Source organism: Panthera pardus, unplaced genomic scaffold, assembly GCF_024362965.1.
Source record: "Panthera pardus isolate Hobbes unplaced genomic scaffold, ASM2436296v1 HiC_scaffold_13, whole genome shotgun sequence".
Taxonomy (NCBI): domain Eukaryota; kingdom Metazoa; phylum Chordata; class Mammalia; order Carnivora; family Felidae; genus Panthera; species Panthera pardus.
In genome coordinates, this window is record NW_026526688.1 from 58,706,350 (window position 1) to 58,730,850 (window position 24,501).

A 24,501-nucleotide genomic window follows, 5' to 3' on the forward strand; every position below is an offset into this window, starting at 1 on the left:
TTTCTTGAAAGGTAAATGAGAAAGAATGAAATCATGCCATTTGCAGCAACATGGATGGAACTGGAAGGTATTATGCTGAGTGAAATAAGTCAGTCAGAGAAGGACAGATATCATATGTTTTCACTCATATGTGGATCTTGAGAAACTTAACAAAAGACCATGGTGGAAGGGAAGGGGAAAAAAATAGTTACAAACAGAGAGGGAGGGAGGCAAACCACAAGAGACTCTTAAATACAGAGAACAAGCTGAGGGTGGATGGGCGGGGTGAGAAGGGAAAATGGGTGATGGGCATTGAGCAGGGCACTTGTTGGGATGAACACTGGGTATTGTATATAAGCCAATTTGACAATAAGTTATATTCATAAAAAAAAGAAAGGTAAATAGTATATATTAACTACATCTACCTTGTCATCACCCACCCTGCAGTAAATTAAAAATGGGCTCAAATTCTTGGCCAATTCTCCCATTGAGTAGAGTCCATTTCTCCAATCCCTGAATCTGGATTTTTAATCTTGGTTAGCCTTGTGGCTTGCTTTTACTATTAGAATATGGTAGAAATAATGTTAAATTCAGAGACTAGGACTTAAGAGATCTACAGCTCTGACTTTTATGTACTTGAAATATATCTTATTATAATCCTACTGCTATGCTGGGAGAAATCCAGGTCTCATGGATAAACTCTACATCAATATTGGATAACCAATACTCTTTGGCCAAAAGCCAGCACTCACTCTGAGTCATGTGAGTGAGCCACTTTGGATGTTTCTGGCCAGACCTCCAGATAACTTCAGCCTCCCAGTGCCCCAGTCAACACCAGGTGGAGCTGAAGAACCACCCAGCTGAGCTAAATCAACCCACAGAAATGTGAGAAACCATAAAGGATGCTATTAATTTAAGACACTATGTCTGAAGTTGTTTGTTAATCACCAACAGATAAACACAGAGCTTTTCATCTTTACTTCTCTGGTGGAGCAGTTCCTTTAAAGGTTAACAATGACTTTAGTCTCAAAGTTCAGTGGCCTTTGCTTTGTCTTGTTCTTTCTTGACAGCTCCAAGGCATATGACACTAGTGAAATTTTCTCTAGATTATTTCATTTCTGTGTTATACTCTAGAACTCAATTTCTTCCCCTCATGCCCTAAACGTAGATGTTCCCCAAGGTACTATACTTGAACATTTCTCTCTAAACCCTCTTCCCTGGTAGTCTCATCCAATATCATTGTTTTAAATATCACCTCTATGCAGATTATGTTCAAATCCTTTAAAAGACATAATGATTAGAAGCTCAGGTTTGGAAATAGGCCAGACAAGGCTTTAATCCTGAATCTGCCAACTACCAGCCATGTGACATTGAAGTGAACCACTGAAGTGGTTTAACCTCTCTACCCCCACATTTTCTCCTCTCTTAAATCTGGGTAATAATAGCATCTTGCTCATAGGGATATCACTAGAGTCTGCCACAGAATAAGCACTCAGCAAATCAGTGCTTTCCACTGTTTTACAGTTTTTCATATCACTGCCTACATAAGCAAAATGATAATGTTTGTATGCACTCTGGGGTAAATGGAGATGGCTGTTCAGGTCAAAGACAATTGGCCCAAGGGTTCTGGCCTCTCCATCTCCCCCCCCCACCCCAGCCCCTACCCACCCTGTAGCCCTTCCCCTGGGGGATGATGAATACTTATCCATTATTGACATACCAATGGGAAGCTTTACAGTAAATGGGAGCAATTATTATCCTTCTGTCTGGTTGTGATCTCTCTCCAGGCCCTCTCTACTGGATACCTCCCACCATCTCCACCCCAAAAACTAGATGGTGATTCTCAAAGTGATGGCCGCTGGTCAGCAGCATAGCATCACCTGGGAACTTGTTAGAAATGCAAATACTAAAGCCCTAACTCATACCTACTGAACTAGCAACTCTAAGGACGGATGGACTCAGCAATGTGTTTTAACAAATCCTATAGTGATTCTAATACAAATCAAAGTTTGAGAACCAATGACTAGTAGCAATTTCAACTTGGAGTAGCAAAACTGGTCCTCTCCTTTGGTTCCCAAATTGGGTTAATTAGTTCCACTACCTTCCCAGCTACCTGGGTCCAAAACCTCAGATTCATTCTTGACTCCTCCCTCCTACCTGTATTCTGTAACTACTTGGTCACCAATCCTGTCTTTGCCTCCAGCAACATTATTCACATCTCTTTCTTTCTCTCTCTGTTCCCACCACCACGCCCCCTGAGGTGGAGCTGGTCAGTTTCTCCCAAACCAATTCGCTTAAAATCCAGTTTGCCTGTGACCAATTTCATGAACAGACAGTTAGGATAAAGCAAATTTAATTTAAAAATTAAACTAAGAGGGGCACCTGGGTGGCTCTGTCATTAAGCATCTGACTTCAGTTCAGGTCATGATCCCGGTTGGTGAGACCAAGCCTACATCAGGTTCTCTGCTGTCAGCACAGATCCTACTTCACATCTTCTCTCTCCCTCTCTCTCTGCCCCTCCACTGATCATTCTCTCTCTCTCTCTCTCTCAAAATAAATAAATAAACACTGAAAAATTAAGTTAAGATTAAATTAATATTTAATTGAATACTAAAATATAACTAAAATATAATTAATGATAATTGTATGTGAAAATTTTAAATTATAGATAAAATATTAAGTAAAAATTAAATTAATTTAATTAAAAATTAATTTCATACAGTCAATTCTGCTGATTCTTTTCTTCATGACTTCTATCACCACTTAGAAGTTTACTGTGTCCTTGCCCCTCCCGATGTTTGATAAATATCTAATTCTATTTTTCTAGTTTTTCTACACTTTAATTTTCTTACATTTAACTCGTGAATTGTCTGGAGTTCTTTTGCTTTTTGGTGTAAAGTGAAGATCAAATTACCTGCCCACTTACTGCACAAAAGGGAAAGGCTCCTCATTTACAAGTTCAAGTTCTTAGCCACTTGTATTTTATTCCCTTCCAGGCCAAGCATAAAGATCAAAGAAGATCACCAAGATGTGTAAAGTGCTGCGGTTGCTATTTCACAAGTGAGTGGTTGTCCCACTTTCTACATTTGACTGACTTTCCCTAAAGGGCCTTCTTTTCTTGTTAGTAGCTTAAAATGGGTTTATTTACTGGAAACTAAGGCAGAAGTGTCCTTGGACAAATAAGCTTGAAAATCCTTCAATGCTCAAAAATTGGTGTTAGGAAGTTAAAACTTGTGCATTTTCCCTTTCCCTGTGGCAGTTTCTCTCCCAGGCCCAGGGAAGGAGGTGGGATGAAGGAGGGCATGGAGAAGTCACTACAAGATCAGAGAAAATGGCCGGCCACTCCTTCTGCGCTGAGAGAATATTTAAAGGAGCAAGCAGGGACTGGAGAGACCAGGGTCAGACAAATGTGGGATGACTGCTCCCTTCTAGACGCATCCCCTGAAGGGAAGCAATATCACACAAACAGAGGGGAAAGCTAAAACCAGAGAAGTGCAGGGTGGTCCCAGGCAACACATAGAGCTGCAGCCGAATGGGGAAGAGGCAAGGCCACCTGGTTTGATGAGGAGCAGCACCTGAGATACCTCCCCTGAACTGCCCTAAGCTTCTGGGTGGAATGAGGGAAAGTTCTTTCATACCCCAGGGTGAGATGAAGTGAATTGAGAGCAGTGGGCCTGAACTGGAAGCTGTCATGGCAAGGGGAAAGCCTCTGAAGAGGCTCCAGAGGCATTATTGGAGCCGTAGCTGAGACTCAGAGCAGCCTCTAGTGGTCACAGAATCAGCAGGGGAGGGATCAGCAGGATCACCAGGACCTGATGGAGCCAAGAGGAAATCAGAAGTTCCTCCCTTTGCCTCAGGGAACTGGCAGACAGGCCCTGGGGCAGGCAAGGCCAGTAGCCCCCAGTGAACATCAGCAAGACTCCAGAGGACAAGAGGGTCTAGGCTAGAAACCCCTTCCCTTTGCCACCATGTCACACACCGAGACCCTAGATTTCCAGGAGAATCAAAGGAAGAAGGAAAACATCTGAAAGACTAAACATTTCCAGGCACCTGCATGGCTCGGTCAGTTGAGATTCCAACTTCGGCTCAGCCCTGATCTCATGGCTTGTGAGTTCGAGCCCCACATCGGGCTCACTGCTATCAGCCTGTCAGCACAGAGTCCGCTTTGGATCTTCTGTCCCTCTCTCTCTGCCTCTCCCCTACTCGTGCTCACTTGCTAGCTCTCAATACATACATACATACATACATACATACATACATACTTACTTACATACATACATACGTACATAAATAAGACATTTAAAAAATGAACATTGCCCAAGAGAATGAGCCATGTGGAAAAGACCACTGAAACCTATAGACACAGAAGAGCCTATTAAAAGGCCTGACTGTGCCCCCTGCTTTCCCTGCTTATCTCCACCCAGCAGTGTGAGAGTGGATGATGAAAATTAGATTATAGAGACTAAAGAACTGTACAGTAAAACCTTGGTTTGTGAGCATAATTCATTCCAAAAACATGCTTGTCATCCAAAGCACTTGTATATCAAAGCGAATTTCAAGAACCGTTGGGTCAGTTATGATCACGTGACATCTGATGTTGCATACTACTCATATTGCAAGACGCTCGTTTATCAAGTTAAAATTTATTAGAAATTGTTGCTCGTCTTTCAGAACACTCGCAGAACAAATTACCATTCAAGGTTTTATTGTATTTTCATTGCACATCTGAGTAGTAGATATGTGTAAATTAGAAATACATCTAAAATTTCCTCCCAGAAATGAACTGTCCATTTCCCCCATAAAAAAGGGCCAACCTGCTTACAATTAGTTTTAACTCATTAAGTAGTTAATAAATAAAAACTAATACTTATAAAATATGCATAACATATGAAAAATAGTGATTCAACAAAAGCCCATATACCCATGGGCCTATAAAAGGACACCATGGAGTCAAATTCTCCCAATGACCTGAATGAAGCTGAAAGCAGATTCTCCCCCAGAGCCTACAGATGGGGACCCAGACCAGCAGGCACCTTGATTTCAGTCTTGTGAGACGCAGAGCTGAAAATCCATTGAGCACACCCAGACTTCTGACATAAAAAACTGTGAGATCATAAATTATGGTTGTTTAAAATAAAGTTTGTGGTAATTTGTTACAGCAACAGTAGAAAATTAATACATGTGCCTCCTTGTGGGAAGAACCCTGAAGTCAGACAGGTGTGTTCAATCCTATCTTTCTTACTTATTATTCAACATCTCTGAGCTTTTGTTTCCTCATCATTGAAAAGGACTGTAAATTCTTCTTTAGCTTAGCTCCCAGAGGTTCTGAGGGGAATTCAAAATAATAACTCACATAAAATGCCTCACGTATTTGCAAGATTTGCAAGAAATAACATCCTTACACATGCCACATTTTCCCACAATACAAGGCCTTTGTTTTGCCTCTTACACTCTGATTTCTTCACATCTAACTGCTGTCCATTCTCCAAGGCCCTGCTGGAATTTCACCTGTCATGCAAAGCTTTCATCAGCCATCAACTATAAGTAGTATCCTTCTCCTTGAATTAAATCTTGCAGGATACCAACTTGATTTCTCAGACCAGAACAAAATTAGAGCTTGGGCCTCTTCTTTCTGTAGAATCTCAGGAAATAACAGAAAAGAAATGCAGAACTTTAAAAGTTCCCATTAGCACTCTTTCATTTCATCACTGAGCTCCAGGAGCATGGGTGAGATGCCACACACTGCCCCAGAGGAAGTATTCTATAGATTCTCTGAACCCCACACTTTGTCTCGCAGGACCAAAAGTACTTATTAGGATTGGTAAGGATTGTTATGGACTGAACTGTGTTCCCTCAAAATTCAAATGTCAAATCCCTAACCTCCAGTACCTCAGAATGGGGCTGCATTTGAAGACAGGGTCTATAAAGTGATGACTAATTAAAATGAAGAAGCCATTATTGGTGGCACCTTGTTGGTTAAGCATCCAACTCTTGATTTAGGCTCAGGTCATGATCTCACAGTTCATTGGATTCGATCCCCACATTGGGCTCTGCACTGACAGTGTGGGGCCTGCTTGGGATTCTCTCCGTCTCTCTGCTCTTCCCCTGCTTTCTCTCTCTCTCTCTCTCTCTCTCTCTCTCTCTCTGTGTGTGTGTGTGTGTGTGTGTGTGTGTGTGTGTGTCTCAAAATAAATAAATAAAACATTTTAAAAATATATGTAAAATGAGGCCATTAGGGTTGGCCCTAATCCAATCTGACTGGTGTTCTTGTAAGAAGAAGAAATTTAGACACACAAAGAGACATCAGGAAGCATGCACAGAAGAGGCCATGTCTTCACAGAAAGAAGACAACCATCTGCAAGGAGAGAGGTCTTAGAAGACAGCAAACCTGCCAACACCTTGATCTTGGATTTCTAGCCTCCAGAACTGTGAGAGATACAATTCTGTTGTTTAAGTCACACAGTCATGGTATTTTGTAATGGCAATCCTAGCAGACTAATACAGGAAGAATAAAATGGTGTGACAGACATCTGATCATTGGTAATTGTTCAATCATGACAAAGTGTATTTGGCTTTGTTTAGAGTTGGTTTTACATTTGAGAACTTACCTTTTTAACATATTGTGTATATTATGAAAATAGACCTTCAAAGCCTACCATGAAAATGTTAGGGTAATACTCCAGGATAAAACATGAATCTACATAACCACGGAGTGTTTGAATCACTCTCTTTGCAGAAGCAACTGTTATTGAATTCTAATCCAAAATGCAAGAGAAAGGACTAAGGTAAAGCTGAAACATTCCACAATTCTCTGAGGAATCTCTTTCTGTCAGAACCAGATCATTGATCATTTATTAACTGCCCATGATTGGCAATGTCTTGGAGGAGGCTATGGATATTCCTGTGAGGAGGGCTCCATTATTCTAACAATGAAAATTAGTGAACAGCTTCTCCGTACCTCTCCAGACCATGAATGAAGAGCTCCCACCTGACATTTGCCCTCCAAATGTTTATAATCATGTTCACCAGTTTCTTCCCAATAGCATACATTGCTATCAGGCATATGTTTATCATGCATTGTTCATTGCTTCTGTACTTTTTCCACCACTGTGATTAAATTGACAGCAATGTCTAAAGGTGAGAGGGAGGGAATGAAAGACAAAAAGAGAGAGAAGAGCCTTCACCTGGGACCACTGTCACTGCACCTTCCGCAGCTGCAGTTTTGTTTTATCAGAGACTACCAAAGGGGGCAGCCAGGCTACTATCCTTCGTAACACACTGCTGCAAAGAGCCTCGCAAATGACCTCTTAATAGCATCCTCTCCTCTCTAACCCATCCTCTTCCTCTACCTCTTCCCAAATTACTGGTATAAAAGACTTTTCCTGAAATGTACGATTTTTAAATTATGCTCAAACCATTATTATGAATTTATTCACATATTATTTATCTCCTTGGGGAGATTCTAAGCTCCTGGGCACAAGGACTGTGATCTCTTGTTTACTGTTGAACCCCAGTAACAAGCACAGTGCCTGCTACAGAGGAGGCAGGTAATAAATATTTGTTTAATGAATGAAATCCAGTCCCCAAGAAAAATACCACCAGAGACTTAGAGAGGAAAAGAATGCTCTAATAAATCACCTTCCATCCCACTGACTTATTTCTATAGGCCCAGTCTGAATCCTTTTGGACTCTAAATATTTGAGCATTCTAAATATGCATAGTTTGAGCAGAAGCTAATCCAGTCTCTTCTTGGCTTTCTAACAGCAAAATCTGGCCCAAAGCAATATTTGTTTCCTTCTCCTTTCTTTCCTTGATGACCCGTACTCTACCTGGGAAGACCTTCTCCTCTTCTCTGCCTTTTCAGATTCTTTGTGCACATGTGCCACAGAATGATCCTCCTTTTTTCCAGTCAAGCCTAGTCCAACTATTGCATCTCACAGTGATCTTTCCCTCTAAATTCCTATTGTACTTATTAGCAAATAATGCTCGTTTTGTTCATTTGTGTTGCTCACACACACATCCCACTACCCAACATGTTCCATAACTTATATATGTCTTTAACAGCACCTAACACATGCTACTTAATACACAACAGGAACTCAGTGCTTCCTTATTAACTACTTTGTCTAAAGTGATAGGAAAATATTCACCCGTGTGCTCACATCTCTCTCACTTTCTGTCTTGATTCTTCCCAAAAGGCAAGGATGCCAAATCCACTGGTCCAATGTACTGCAGAACACTGAGTGGGCAACATTTACTTTGGTGGGATGACTTTTTAAGATTACTCACTTATTAAACCATTATTTACTGAAAACCTCAATAAATAATGCTTGTTTTATAGAGCAAGCCAAACACCGTTTTAGTCCCTGGGGATGTGGCAATGAATAGACTTGGAACTTCCATTGCAAGAGGAGATAACAATATGTACATCAACAGATGGGATCATCTTATATTAAAGAATACTAAGAATAAAATAGAATTAAGTAATAGTCCTGGGGTACAGGTGGCTTATTTAGTTTAAGGTGTCAGAGAAGGCCTCTTTAAGGAGGCATTAATTTAGCCTAAATAAAAACGAATCAAAGATCAGATGAAGCAAGGCCACAGAGACTTGGGGGTGGCATGGAGAATGGTCAAGAGGAGGTGCAAGAAGCAGACAGACACTAGACCATGAAGAACCATAAGGACCATGATGGCCAGGTTGGCTAAGAGGTTGAGATTTTATTCTAAATGCAGTGGGAAGCCCCAAGAAGATTTTACACAAGAAAGGATATGAATTGACTTACATTTCAAACCCCAGCTCTGGTTCTGGTGCTGGGAATGACTGCAAGAAGGCAAGAATGGAAGCAGGGCCAAAGTTACAACACTGTCCCAATAATCCAGGCAGAAATTATAGAGGCTTGGAATCGTATAGTAGTGTAAAAACAGTGAGAAGGGTATGGATTCAGAAGACATTTTGGTGGTAAAATCGAGAGGACTTCTTGATGTACCAGGCACTGTGGATGCAAGTAGGAAAAAGGAGGAAATTAGGGTGAATCAGATTTTTAGCCCAAGCAACTGGGTACTATTAACTATACAGGAAAAACTTGAGGGTATGCAGGTTTAACTTTTTTTTTGTTTTTAATCTTTGAGAGAAAGAGACAGACCACTAGCTGGAGAAGGGCAGAGAAAGAGGGAGACACAGAATCCAAAACAGGCTCCAGGCTCTGAGCTGTCAGACAGCGCCTGATGTGGGGCTCGAACCCACAAACTGTGAGATCATGACCTGAGCAGGAGTTGGACACTTAACCAACTGAGCTACCCAGGTGCCCCAATATGCAGGTTTAAAATAGAGCTTAGGAGGCACTTAGGTCATGATCTCACAGCTCATGAGTTCAAGCCCTGCATCAGGCTCTCTGCTATCAGCACAGAGCCTGCTTCAGATCCTCTGTCCCCCTTCCTCTAGCCGTCCCCCACTCAGTATCTCTCTCAAAAATAAACAGTTTTTTTTTATTAAGAAAATAAAATAGAGGTTGGATATGGAGACTCCTGTTTTGAACACGTTAATTTTAAGGTAACTTTTAGACATTCAGTTAGGCCCACATAGAAGGATCAATTAAGTCACCATGGCCATTTCTTTATTTTTGCATGCAGGCTGGCTAATCATTGCTTCAATGATGCAGTCAGAGGTTCCTGTATCACATAGCTATCCCAAGGTGAAGGGGGCAGAAGTTCAATTTTTAGGATTCTGAATATGTAAAAGCTCCACATTGGCCTCTGGTGTAAGCCACATACACCATCTTAATAGCATGGACATCACATAACAAGGAATGTTACTTTGATTAGGACCAAAAGCATATGATCCTAGAGTCCAGGATTTTACCCCTATACAAATTGTTGCATGTATTTTTGTGTCCCTACCTGTATACAATATACATAGGAAGAAGCTAGAGAGTACCCATTGGTCACACAACTCTCTCTCTCAAGGCTTGTTTTAATATTGAACTCTCTGAGACCATGACCTTGGGAGCTGCCAGTAATAAACTGTTTCTTTTATTAGAATCTCTGAAGTTACCTGCATCCTTTATAATGCACTGCTAAACCTCTTTTCCCTGAAACTATTCATGTCGAGAGTAGGTGCTAGTATCATGCTTAGATCAGACTCAAAAACATTTTTAAAAGGCAAATACACCATTTCTTATTTAACATTATCCTTTGTGTGAATGATTCCCTTGAAAACCACACAGGAGGAGGCTTCCTCTAGCTAAATACCATCAAATAATATCCAGTTCCTAACCTCATCCTAGAAAAAAGCTGATACTGCTTTCATATAAAATTGCACTATTTTCATAGTATATATCATAGCCAAAAGTCATCAGAAAATGAGGTATTAAATTGAACTTATAGTGGAATTATTTGCAAAATAGTCTTAAAGGAGCTTTATGAATTTTTAAAAAAATTTTAATGCTTATTTTTGAGAGAGAGAGACAGCATGAGTGGGACAGGCGCAGAGAGAGATGGGGACAGAGGATCTGAAGTAAGTTCTGTGCTGTCAGCGTAGAGCCCAGCGTGGGGCTTGAACGCACAAACCATGAGATCATGACCTGAGCCTTGTTGGACATTCAGCCAAATGAGCCACCCAGGCATCCCCAGAAGCTTTATGATTTAAAAAAATTGTTTTTAAATATTTATTTATTTTTGAGAGAGAGAGAGAGAGCGAGCGCATGAGCAGGGGAGGGGCAGAGAGAGAGAGAGGGAGGGAGACACAGAATCTGAAGTAGGTTCCAAGCTCTGTCAGCACAGAGTGCCACATGGGGCCCAAACCCACAAACCGTGAGATCATGACCTGGGCTGAAGGTGGATGCTTAACCGACTGAGCCACCCAGGCGCCCTGAGCTTTATGATTTTTTAAATGACCTAGCAATTAATCTAGGTTGTGGAAAATAACCACAAGCATAATTATCATTGTGAGATATCCTAACAACTATCTGTAAAAATCAACCATTAATTCATTAATATAAAAAACTGAGAACAGAAATGTCAAAGCAAGCATATGCCATACTTTCTTGGTTATTGATGGACATTAGGTGTTGGCAAGCATTCTCATGGATCTCATACATGTATACCCTTAAATAAGCACCTACATCAATATTGTTAATACCCACTTCAAGCAAAAGACCTTATTCAAAATACATGGAAACTCTATCTTTCCCCAACTGTAGGGGCTAAGGCTATATTTGAGTCAAGTCTACAAGATGATTTAATGAGCATAGTATCCAGAAAAAAAAAAAAAAAAAAAAAAAAGGGAAGGATCCCCTTCTCCCTCTCATGAGAAATGCATCAAAATTGAAGCCATCCTCAAAGGAGGCCCAATGCCTCCCTCAGCAAGAACCCCATTCTTTTCCTCACATTAACAGTTGCAGCAACTCTGCATTGTATCTCAAGAAACTAGAGTTTTCTATTTAAAAGCCTGAGGAAAATATACTTGGCATGAGTCCTTATAGGAATGAGAAGCTCACTGGTTGGGATGAGTAATGGATATTACATGTAGGGTATGAATCACTGGATTCTACTCCTGAAATCATTATTGCACTATATGCTAACTAATTGAATGTAAATTTAAAAATTAATTAATTAATTAATTAATAATTGATTATTTTAAAGAGGAATGAGAAGCTGTCTTTCTGCCTGGCGGAGCTTATCTGCTTCCCCTCCTCCTGACATATTTCAGAACACAAGGCAGCACTTTTCTTGTGATCTGGATGCTGATATTCCAACCTAGTACCCAGAGGCTCTGCAAAGATTTAAGGGCTTTGAAGGCTGGCCTTTGTGGCTTAGCCTTAACCCAGCCTGATTTTGAACTACCTTTCCCAGTTCACGGAGATTTTTCTCCTTTTTATATCATCAGTCATTGGCCAAACTTTTTTTTTTTTCTGTTTACTTATTTGAGAGAGTGAGCACAAGTGGGGGAGGGGCAGAGAGAGAGGGGGACAGAGGATCTGAAGCAGGATCTGCGCTGACAGCAGTGATCTGGATGTGGGGCTCAAACTCACAAACCGCGAGATTATGACCTGAGCTGAAGTTGGATGCTCAACCAACTGAGCCACTCAGGCACCGCAGTCAAACTTTTATATGCTTTATTTCTCACTAACCATGGCATTTCCCCCTCAGTATTTAAATTGTTAGGCAATTTATTCAACAGTGTCAAAGTTTAAAGTGTGGGTATAAGAAGATACACCTTGCTCCCTCCCACCTTCAGGTCAGAAGTGCTTCTCTCTGCACCAAGTTAATTTTTTAAAGAGATAATTTCAGAGATCTTGTGTGACTTTCAAGATGAAGCCTACTTCAGTGGAAGGAAAAGAATTAAAAGCTTCTCTGTTGGTGGCTTTAATATTTATGACACCGCTGTGCAGAATGAAGGGGTGGGTATAGAATGGAAATCAAGGCAATGCTCACCCCTACTTTTCCTTTGTATTCTACAGCTCATTGGAAGGCAGTTGCATGTGCCCTGCCCATCTCTTCTACTCTCCAACCTCTTAACTAAGAATGACTTCCCTAAAAGCCAGCATTGTCTTGCAGGTGTTACACAATGTTGTTTTTAATGTAATTTATGTGGAAGGATAATTATGCAGTGACCATCAACTTTGCCTCATGCTTATTCATAATAACTGAGTATTTGTTATTGATAATGTGCCACTGGAGACACTGGGGTTTCTGTTTCAATAAAGAAGAAGGATTTATGAAAGTTTGTCCCTGACTTTGATGAAGCAGAGGTCTAAATGCCATCATCACAGAAATGCAGGCCACATTTTTTAAAGCTACCCCCGGGGAAAACCAAACAAACATATAACAGCAACTCTTAACAAATCTCTGAGCATTTAGGCTATAAATATTAATAGTATCTTCCACTTGTATAAACACTTTAGGGTTACAAAGATATTTCTTATTCATTGTTTCATTTATTCTCCACAACACCCTTGTGATAAAGGAATAAGGCTATTATATATATTTTCCAGATGGAACAACCACAGTTCGAGGGCCCAAAGTTATATGGCTGGTAAGTGGCCTGGGATTGCACCTAGGTCTAGCACTTTCTCACTGTATTGTCAATAATGTGCTGTCCTTGAAACATAAGACCAAGGTCTTCATGTTGCTTTTTCCAGTAATTGTGACAGGCAAACATGTCATAAACATTCTATAGCCCAGTCATCTTATGTTTAGTGATGCACATTGCTTAAAAGGCCAGTACCACTTGGGGGTTCAGTTTATAAATGTGAACTAGGTTGTTTTATTTAATTGGACTATGTGGAGATCAAAATTGTGATCTTGATTATAATAGCACCATGCTTAAATCAGAATATTTTTTTCAACTGCTAAAAGAGCTTTATAGGTATCTTTCACACTCTTGCTATGACATAAATTTTTAACAAAAACAAACATGAGCTCTGATGAGCATGGAGACACATGGCACTCCACTGATCACAGTATTTATTAAGTATTTGTTATGTTCTGTAGAGATCAGGACCCTAATGGTACTACACCCTCCTCTTGTCATCATCCATATTAGCCAAAGAAGTGTTTTACAACCATCCTGCACATTCGAATCATCCACAGGAGAGGATGTGCTGACTTGGAGTGCTCTTAAAAGGATGGTAATTAATGGAATTGGGATGATTTATGCTCACCCATATTACAAACCAGAGATTGACCTCCCTGGATGGTGTTTTTATAGTTTCCTAATGTTATGCATTTCTTCTCACCAGATAGAGCCACAGGTTCATGTGCATTCCATTTTAACTTTAAATACTGGTCTTCAACTCTCCCCTATTTTATATGTAAGAGCTACATGATTTTGGTATTCTTCTCCAATACTAGGGCTGACCATTAGGGAGGAAATCTATGGATTTGAATGATAACTTTTCTTTTGCTGTTTTCAACAAAGGGATGGTTGCTGGAGGGGCTCAGGGAAGGGCAAAATGGGTGAAGGGGAGTGGGAGATACAGGCTTCCAGTGATGAAATGAATAAGTCACAGGGATTAAAGGTACAGCATAGGGAATATAGCCAGTGGTATTGTAATAGTGTTGTATGGTGACAGATGATTGCTGCACTTGTGGTAAGGATAGCATAACCTATAAACTTGAATTACTAGGTTGTAAACTGTGCTGAAGCTAACGTAGCATTGTGTGTCAACTATACTTTTTAAAAAAGGTTCCTTATTAATACCATTTTTCCTAATCTAGAAGGGGTTTCTCTCGTGTATCTTTGTTGTTCATGTAATGTAATTCTATTTTAGACAAATAGAGAAAGTGGACAACTCTTCAAATGACCTTGTAATCTAAAACCTGTGGCAGTTCTCTGAACAGCAGCTGCTTCAATCCCAGGAGACTCAAGCATTACAAACAGTTACATTGAAGAAAAACGTGCATTAGTTTCTATTCCATTTTTTTTAATGTTGACACAAACACAACTCAGTCATTCATAAACTGAAAATAAACACAAAAATTCCCTAGTACTTCAAGACCAAAAGTCAAAGTTTAAAGTTTTTCAAGACAGGGGCACCTGGGTAGCTCAGTCAGTTAAGCATCTCTCAGTTTTGGCTCAGGTCATTATCTCACGGTTCCTGAGTTCAAGCCCCATGTTTGTCTGTGAGCTGCTGATGGTGTGGAGCCTCCTTGGGATTCTCTCTCTTTCTCTCTCTCTGCCTTCCCCAGCTTTCTCTAAATAAATAAATAAATAAATAAATAAATAAATAAATAAACACTTAAAAATATTTATTTTTTAATATTTTTATAAAATAAATAAATAAAATAAAGTTTTTCAAGACTATTTTTTTACCAGGTTCTTTTTTTCTGACAATCTGACAATACTTGGGAATGTCCAATTTCACTCCTTTCCTCTTCCCCCCCCCTTCTCTTTCTCTCCCCCTGTCTTCTTGCCTCCCTTCCTCCCTCTTTTCTTCCCTCTCTCCCTTTAGTTTTTTAATCTTAAAGTGGACTAGGTGTGTTTGTTTATTCTATGTTCTATGTTTTCAAAACACATTACATATTATTACAGATGCAATGACACCACATTATGGGAAGTCTGGAGAACTGGAGAAAATGATGGGGAAGGGAGTAATTTTGCTTCAAATAGCTACCAGCACCTGCTCTATTTCCTCTTAAATCTTCTAACATAAATACTTGTTTTTATTTTTACCTTATTGGTATAATTACAGCACATAAATGTATACTCCTTTTTAAAAAATAACGTTTCTATTTTTTACACTTACCAAGATAAAATTAGTGCTTTAAATAAGGTACCTTTTTTACTCGTTCCTTCTAAAAACAGTCCTGATTGCTAGGGAAGGAGATAAGAAGCACTGCCCCTTTAAAAGTGGGGTTTTTTTTTGTTTTTTGTTTTTTTTTAATTTTTTTTTTTTTTCAACGTTTATTTTATTTTTGGGACAGAGAGAGACAGAGCATGAACGGGGGAGGGACAGAGAGAGAGGGAGACACAGAATCGGAAGCAGGCTCCAGGCTCCGAGCCATCAGCCCAGAGCCCGACGCGGGGCTCGAACTCACGGACCGTGAGATCGTGACCTGGCTGAAGTCGGACGCTTAACCGACTGCGCCACCCAGGCGCCCCTAAAAGTGGTTTTAAGCCAGGGGCTCAGGTGGCTCAGTCAGCTAAGTCTCCAACTTTGGCTCAGGTAATGATCTCATGGTTTGTGGGTTTGAGCCCTACCTCAGGCTCTGGTTTGATAGCTTGGAGCCTGCTTGGGATTCTCTCTCTCTCCTCCTCTCTGCCTCTCCCCCACTCTCTCTCTCTCTAAATAATTTTTTTTTAATTAATAAACAAGTAGAAGTGGTATAAGCCAGACAAACGTGGTCAAGTCTAATGATGCCAAACCATTAGATGAGCTTTCCATGGGGTCAGTGAAAAAAACTTTCTGCACATGGGAAAGTCTTATGTAGCTGGGAATGGTCAAAAGGAAAAACAGCTATTCCCCATCCACCTCTTAAAAAAACCACAAGATGGGTCATAAATTATTATTTATTCAGATTCCCACTGGGTTAGGCTAAATCCCACAACTTCATGATGCATATGTGGGCTGCAGTTCTCAATTTTAAGAATCTTTAACATTTTCAATTGACTTAACATAGAGTCCCAAACAGGATAATCCACTTCCCTGACCCAAAAGACTTACATAATTAAAGTTTTTCAGGTTGCAAATAACAGAACCCACTTCTGCTTAGCTTAAGAAAAAAAAAAAAAATTTAAGTTAGGGAATTATTGGGAAGATACTGGAGTAGCCCATGGAACTGAAGGATGAGTTAAAGTCCATGGCCTCCTCTTTAGAAAGCTGTCATCGACATGACTCAGCTCTGAAAACTCCCAGACTCTGTCTCTCGGGTCCAAATTTTAAATTTCCAGGTAAAAAACTTAGGTTCACTTGGGGTCAAGCATGTACCGTGTACCAACCAGCTTGTGGCAGGGGACAGTGTCACATGGAACTTCCACTGATGCTGGGAGGTCCTCAGTGTGAGCTAGACAATGACCCCAAGGTATCTACTACTTTCTGCCTCAAGGGAAAGAGCTCCATCATATCCTAAGCAACACGTTTTATACCGGATTCTTTTTACTAGACCTTTCTAGCAGGCTAACTTTGAATATGATGGGGGTGGGGGGTCCTGCTTTAAAGAGTAGGAAGCCAATATTAGGTGCAAATTCTGTTTAGAAAGAGATTACTATAAGCATTCCAGGGTTCCAGAGGGAGAAACTGCTCAAGTCACTCAACTTCCAAAGCCAGCTAAGGTCACATTTGGCCAGTAGAACAGCCATCCTTTCCCCAAATGCCATTATAGAGAGAGTAGCAACAGCTTCTAGATCATGCTCAGCAATCTGACAATGTGACACCACATTCTTATGGTGCAAAGTTTAGGAACAGGGAGGCCTGGCAGCACAATGTTCAATTGCAGTCTCACCAGTGACGTGTTCCCCAGGCAGCCAGCTAAAGGTACTCTCTATGTCAAAACCCTGCAGTGGTTGCCCCTGGGGCCTGACATTACTGTAAAGTGGTCTGTGAATCTACATGCCCCCCAATCTTATCATTAAGCCACATGAATAATACGTCTCACCCGTATATTTTCTACCACTTTCAAATATATGTCATTATTGTGATCAAGAAAAGCATTCTGAGGGAGCCTGGGTGGCTCAGTCAGTTAAGCATCCAGACTTTTGATTTTGGCTCAAGTCACGATCTCCCCATCATTAGATCAAGCCCCAAATTGGGCTCTGTGCTGATAGCATGGAGCCAGCTTGGGATTTCCTCTCTCCCTCTGCCTCTGCCCCTCTCCTGCTCACATGTGTGTGCGTGCTCACGCCCACTCTCTCTCTCGTATCTCTAAATAAATAAATAAATAAATAAATAAATAAATGTTAAAAAAAAGAAAAGCATTTTTTTTTAATTTTTTTTTTCAACGTTTTTTATTTATTTCTGGGACAGAGAGAGACAGAGCATGAACGGGGCAGGGGCAGAGAGAGAGGGAGACACAGAATCGGAAACAGGCTCCAGGCTCCGGGCCATCAGCCCAGAGCCTGACGCGGGGCTCGAACTCACGGACCACGAGATCGTGACCTGGCTGAAGTCGGACGCTTAACCAACTGCGCCACCCAGGCGACCCAAGAAAAGCATTCTGATTTCACAATAGCTTTATATAAATATATATATTTCCTCAGTCAACAAATAATTCAATTAAGTATTACATGTGGAGATCCTCCCAAATGTTTAATATTGAAAAGGAACTACTGTTGTGTGCCTGTGAATAATATAGAAGACAGTGAATAATATAGACGACAGTGAATAATACAGAAGATCAGCAAATATTGTGGTGCCAGCTGGACAAAAATAATAGGCGACCCAAAGGGCACCCTGACAAATGTGATTTTCTTAGCAACACCTGGCTATGGCTTAGTAAGGATTAATTTGAAGTTGACTCCAGAACTAATTTTGATAATAACTGCACTCTACGATATATGAAATTACATCACATAAAAGCTATGTTCAAATTAATGGCTTGTTAAATATTCACATTTACATAGAGAGTTTAACTATATTAACTAAAGTTAATTTATCAATGTAATGAAGTTAAATTCAATCGAAATAAAAAAGAGTGGCTCAGCTCAAAAAAGTTGGGAAGCACTTTGGTCTGTCCCATTCCTGTGACAAACATGATCTTCTGAGTGGTCACTGTCATTACACAAATATTTTCTCTCTTATTTTTGTTGCCTCTCTTTGTCTCTCTATTTTGCACCCAGGAAGTGCTCAGCAAATATTTGTTTCTGAAAGTTTGTACCCCCCTGAGGCAAAATGAAATTGTTAGGCGGAACCATCAGGGAGATTCAAAGTCTGGCTGGGTTCTTCCTTCCCACGCCTCCGCTTGGGCCCCGCATTGGGGTTGAGGCAATCTGGCTGCTTTGCTCCCGCTCTGAGCCACGCCCTTCTACCACTTACCCTCTCCCCTCCCGCTGTGAGGCTGGTTTCCTCCACCCCCTCACAAGAACTTAGTTTTCCCAGTCTAGGACTAATAAAACAGTGGCTTTCTGAATTCAACTGCGGGAAACATTTAAAGCAGTAACTCATCTCTCTTTATAAGAATTTAACCTGCTCTGTCTCAAAAATAAATAAACGCTAAAAAAAAATTTTTTTAAAAAGGGGCGCCTGGGTGGCTCAGTTGGTTAAGCGGCTGACTTCGGCCCAGGTCATGATCTCCCCGCATGAGTTTGAGCCCGGCGTCAGGCTCTGTGCTGACAGCTCAGAGCCTGGAGCCTGTTTCGGATTCTGTGTCTCCCTCTCTCTGACCCTCCCCCGTTCATGCTCTGTCTCTCTCTGTCTCAAAAATAAATAAATGCTAAAAAAAAAAAAAAAAAAAAAAAAAGAATTTAATCTGTAAGGAAAGAAAAATCTAACAAGTCAAGATCTTTTGCTAACCACTTAACTTCAGATTTAATGAGACATAAAGGAGATTATTAAACTCGCAATGAGTTAGAGTTACAATTGGCCCAGGGTACAATATTTAGCTTTGAAGGTGAATTTCCACTTTGCCTTCCCTTTTGCCGAATTCGTGGTTTTCCTTATGGGGAATGATGCTGGCTTGAAATTTGATCTTGCTAAGACTTTTGACTAGCTAGACTCTAGTTGGTCTCTTGATGGCTAGACAATGGCTGAACCATAAAGCAGGTACAGTTCTAAAGCTATATTTTTCAAACAAATGACCATGCAGAGCAATGTTTTGTTGTCACCGTCTGGAGCCTGGGTGGCAGGAGAAAGAGTCTGAGGCAGAGGCAGGAGCTTTGCCAACTGAAATACCAGCACCTGGACTGTGGTATTCTGTAGCACACCATGTCCTCAGGGATGTCACAACTATATTGCAGGAACAACTTGAGGCCCCAAGAGCAGCAGGAGCATCTTGTTTCCTGTTTTCTAACTCCCAGCCTTACAATGCTATTAAAGACTTTATTTCTTTTTGTGCTTTAAAAGAGAAATTATAGCAAGCATCAGCATGGTGATCACCTGGCCAAAGTGGAATCATGCTATAGACTGATAAGACGTACATTCTGATTCCAGACTCTGATTTCAGTTCCTTCACTACTTTCCTTCCCATCACCCTATGCTCTGCAGTACCTCCCTCCCCCTCTCTCTCCCTTTCTCCCTCTCTCCACCTGTCTCCCTCCCTCTCTCCATCTCTCTCCATCTCCACCTCTCTCCATCTCCATCTCTATCTCTGTCTCCTCTCTCTTCCTAATGCAATTCACAACAGGACTGCAGACTGCCTGGACCTCAAGACTCCAAGTAAATAGCTAAAAGTCTTGAAGCACCACTTAGAGTCAACCAGACTTATGCAGCACCACCATTTCTCACCAAAGAAAAAAGAAGACATTCAGGAACATTTGGAGGCGAAATTAAAAGGCTTTTGTTTTTGTTTTTACCCTATGGTTCTGAATAGTATCGAAATCATAACCATCTTGGGTGCTTGATATTTTAGGTCTAAGATGTCTTGCTTGTCCCATTGAAATAAGTCACCAGAGGGATGCCTGAGTGGCTCAGTCAGGTAAGCGTCTGACTCCGGCTCAGGTCATGATCTCACAGCCTGTGAGTTTGAGCCCCACATTGGGCTCTGTGCTGACAGCTCAGAGCCTGGAGCCTGCTTCTCATTCCCTCTCTCTCTCTCTCTCTCTCTCTTAAAATAAATATTAAAAAAATAATACAAATTTTAAAAAATTAAAAAAAAAGAAATGTCACTAGACCAATGACAACATAGGTAGGACACACTGTAATAAATAATAACAATGGTAGGTGGTGTTTTTTGAGTTTGGGAGGGTGGCAGAGTAGGAGGACCCTGAGCTCACCCTGTCCTACGTTTTCAACCAGATATCATCCACATCCAAGTCAATAAACCAGAGAGCAAGCCAAAGACTGGCAGAATAAATTCCACAACTAAATATAAAGAAGAAACTGTAGCTGAAAGGTTAGGAAGGTCCGAAAGTGGAGGGAGCCTCTGGCAGGAGCGAAGGAGCTGCATGGGCAGAGAGGGCAGGGAAGCGGGCCATCATACCAGGGAACTCACATGGGGAAGACTAATCCCCAAAATGTTTGGCTTAAAATCCAGAGGGGCTAAATTCTGTGAGTTTGTAAAACCAGTGGGACTTGGATGTGGAGCTTTAAACGTCAGCTGACTCAGCACTGGGTGAGACTAAAGGGAGAGGGATAGCTGCATTGTCGCCCTTAAAGAGACAGCAGCTTGTGGAGAGGCAAGGTAAAAATGGCAGTTTATACAGTGCAGGGTAGGGAGGCAGATGGGAGACAGATGTGTTCATACTGATTTCGGGATGGGTTGGGAGATATTTTTGAAAATGAGGGAGCTGGCAGGCACCATTTTCCTCCCCCCGCCCAGTACCCCAGTATAAACACAGAGCCACCTGTGGAGTGGGGCTACACAGACACTTGTAGCTTCAGCCTCAGGGCAAATTTTGTTAAAGCTGCGTGAGAGTGCTGCCCAGCCAGATCGCAGAGCCCAGCCACCATTGTGCAAGGCGCCCAGCCACTCAGTGCACAGCTGCTGGGGCACAGCACTCAGCCACCCCAGGGCACCCAGCCACAGCAGCGTTTCAGGGGATCTGGCAATAGGACTAGTGGCCCAACACAAATTTTGCTAACACTACTGCTCTGCTCCCAAGTGCCCAGAGGGCATGCCCCCTTAGAGCTGGCCTGCCCGGGTCCCACTAACACCACAGAGACCAAGCACAGCCCACAAGGGGCTGAGAGTCAGTGCAGATGACTGCACTGAAACGAAAAGTGATTCCGACACAACAGCAGGACACAAGCAACACACAGAGGATATTGTCCTGAAGTGCTGTTGAACAGGGGACACTGCAGTGCAAGGCACTACAGGACGCCCTCTTCAAAAAGTCACTATATTCAAGAGCAGAAAGCACAGCAGCTTTCTAAACACAGAGAAACAGACACAGAGAGGCAGACAAAATGAGGAGACAGAGAAATGTGTCCCAAATGAAAAATAGGACAAGGCCATGACCAGAGATTTAAGCCAAACAGATATAAGTAACATGAATGATAGAGAATATAAAGCAGTGATCATAAGGCTACTCACTGGACTTGAGAAAAGAGTGGAAGACATGAGTAAGATCCTTAATACAGAGATAAGGAATAATATAGCAAAGATAGAGGGCTCAATAAGTGAAATGAGAAACACAGAGGAATGAATTACTGACCAAGAAGACAGAGTAATGGAAAGTGATCAAGCTGAACAAAAGAGAGGAAAAAAAGAATTACACAAAACAAGACTTAGGGAACTTAGTGACTCCATCAAACATAATGACATTCATATTATAGGAGGCCCAGAAGAAGAAGAAAGAGAACAGGGGGCAGATAATATATTTGAAGAAATAACAGCTGAAAACTTCCCTAATCTGGGGAAGGAAACAGATATCCAGATCCAGGAGGCACAGAGAACTCCCATAAAAATCAACAAAAGCAGACCCACGTTGTAATTAAATTTGCAAAATATGGTGCTACAGAAAAACGCAGCAAGACAAAAGAAGTCAGTCATTTACAAGGGAAAACCCATAAGCTTAGCAGATTTTTCAACAGAAACTTTGCAAGACAGAAGGGAGTGGCATGATATATTCAAAGCACTGGATGTGGGGGCACCCGGGTGTTTCAGTTGGTTAAGCATCTGACTTGGACTCAGGTCATGATCTCTTGGTTCACGAGTTCGAGCCCTACATCGGGCTTTGTGCTGACAGTTTAGAGCCTGGAGCCTGCTTCTGATTCTGCGTCTCCCTATCTGTCTGCCCCTCCCCTGCTCCCACTCTGTCTCTCTAAAAAATGAATAACTGTTAAAAAAAAATTTACAAAGTACCGGATGGGAAAAACCTGCAGCCAAGAATATTCTATCTAGCAAAGCTATCATTTAGAATACAAGAAGAGATCAAGACAAACAAAAACAGACAAACAAAAACTAAAGGAGTTCGTGACAACAAAATCAGCCCTGCAAGAAATATTAAAGGAGACTCTTTGAGTGGAAAGGAAAGACCAAAAAATCACAGTATAAAGGTAGGAAACACAAAAGCAGTGAAAGTGAATATTTCTGTGAAAAATGAGTCAAGAAACTCACAAAAAAAGAAATGAAATATAATGACATATATCTAAAACATGGGGAGTTGAGGAGAAATGGATTGAACCCATTCAACCTTAACTGACCATTAACTTAGAATAGACTAACGTATGCAGAAGAGGTTCTATACAAACCTAATGATAACCATATATCAAAAACCACCAATAAACATGCAAAGAAAAGAAATCTAAATATATCACTAAAGAATTTTAGCAAACAAAGCAGGAGAGAAAGACAAGAAAGGATGAGAGAAAATCTTCAGAAACAACCAGAAAACAAGAAATAAAATGACAAAAAAATATGTATCTATCAAAAGTACTTTGAATGCAATGGACTAAATGCTCCAGTTGAAAGCCATAGGGTGTGGGGTGCCTGGGTGGCGCAGTCGGTTAAGCGTCCGACTTCAGCCAGGTCACGATCTCGCGGTCCATGAGTTCGAGCCCCGCATCAGGCTCTGGGCTGATGGCTCGGAGCCTGGAGCCTGTTTCCGATTCTGTGTCTCCCTCTCTCTCTGCCCCTCCCCCGTTCATGCTCTGTCTCTCTCTGTCCCCCCCAAAAAAAAAAAGTTGAGAAAAAAAAAAAAAAACGTTGAGAAAAAAAAAAAAAAAAGAAAGCCATAGGGTGATAGAATGGATAAGAAAACAAGACCCATCCACATGCTGCCTCTAAGAGACTCATTCTAGACATAAAGACACCTGTAGATTAAAATTGAGGGTATGGAGAAATATCTATCATGCAAGTGGATGTAAAAAGAAAGCCAGAGTAGCAATACTTATATTGGACAAATTGACCTTAAAGCAAAAACTATAATGAGTAAGGAAGGCTATACAATAATAAAGGGAACAATCCAACAAGAAGATATAACAATTGTAAATATTTATGCACTCCTATGAAAGCACCCAAATACATAAAACAGTTAATAATAATATAAATGAAGTAATCAATAATAATACAATAATAGTAAGGGACATTAACACCACAGTTATATCAAAGGACAGATCATCTAAACAGAAAATCAACAAGGAAACAATGGCTTTGAATGAAACACTGAACCAGATGGACTTAACAGGTACTTCAGCACACAACAGAATACACCTTCTTTTCAAGGGCACATGGAACAGTTTCCAGAATAGATCACATATTATCCCATAAAACAAACCTCAACAAATTCAAGATCAAAATAATATCATTCATCTTTTCGGACCACAGCACTATGAAAGTAGAAGTCAACCACAAGAAAAAATCCAGAAAGATCACAAATACGTGGCAGTTAAATAACATGCTACTAAACACTGAATGGGTCAACCAGGAAATAAAAGAAGAAATAAAGAAGTAAATGGAAACAAATGAAAATGAGAACAGTGGTCCAAAATCTGGGATGTGGCAAAAGCAGTTCTAAGAGGGAAGATTATAGCAATATAGACCTACCTCAAGTAGCAAAAAGTATCTGAAACAACCTCACCTTATAACTAAAGGAGCTAGAAAAAAACCAAAACCTAAAACCAGCAGAAGGAAGGAAATAATATAGTTTAGAGCAGAAATAAATGAAATAGAAACTAAAAGAACAATAGAACAGATCAATGAAACTAGGACTGGTTATTTTTAAAAATCAATAAAACTTAGCATAACACTCTTCTAAATGAAATAAGTCATACAGAGAAAGACAGAAACCATATGTTTTCACTCTTATGTGGATCCTGAGAAACTTAACAGAAGACCATGGGGGAGGGGAAAGGGAAAAAAAAAGTTAGAGAGGGAGGGAACCAAGGTTGATGGGGGGTGGGAGGGAGGGGAAAGTGGGTGATGGGCATTGAGGAGGGCACCTGTTGGGATGAGCACTGGGTGTTATATGGAAACCAATTTGACAATAAA

At 40.8% G+C, this 24,501-nt stretch overlaps 1 protein-coding gene and 1 long non-coding RNA gene across 6 annotated transcripts in view; one reads left to right on the forward strand and one right to left on the reverse strand.

The window, feature by feature from the left end:
- The window catches only part of MFAP3L (microfibril associated protein 3 like), a 135,924-nt gene that overhangs the window by 82,024 nt on the left and 29,399 nt on the right, over positions 1 to 24,501 (forward strand). For all 5 annotated transcript variants that reach the window (XM_053901126.1, XM_053901123.1, XM_053901127.1 and 2 more), the window contains exon 4: positions 2,976 to 3,039. In XM_053901126.1, coding sequence (XP_053757101.1) covers positions 2,976 to 3,039 — 64 coding nt within the window. The remainder of the gene's footprint in view (positions 1 to 2,975; positions 3,040 to 24,501) is intronic.
- LOC109262428 (uncharacterized) overlaps positions 1 to 24,501 on the reverse strand; it is a 203,686-nt gene that overhangs the window by 46,280 nt on the left and 132,905 nt on the right. The gene's annotated exons all lie outside the window — the stretch shown is intronic.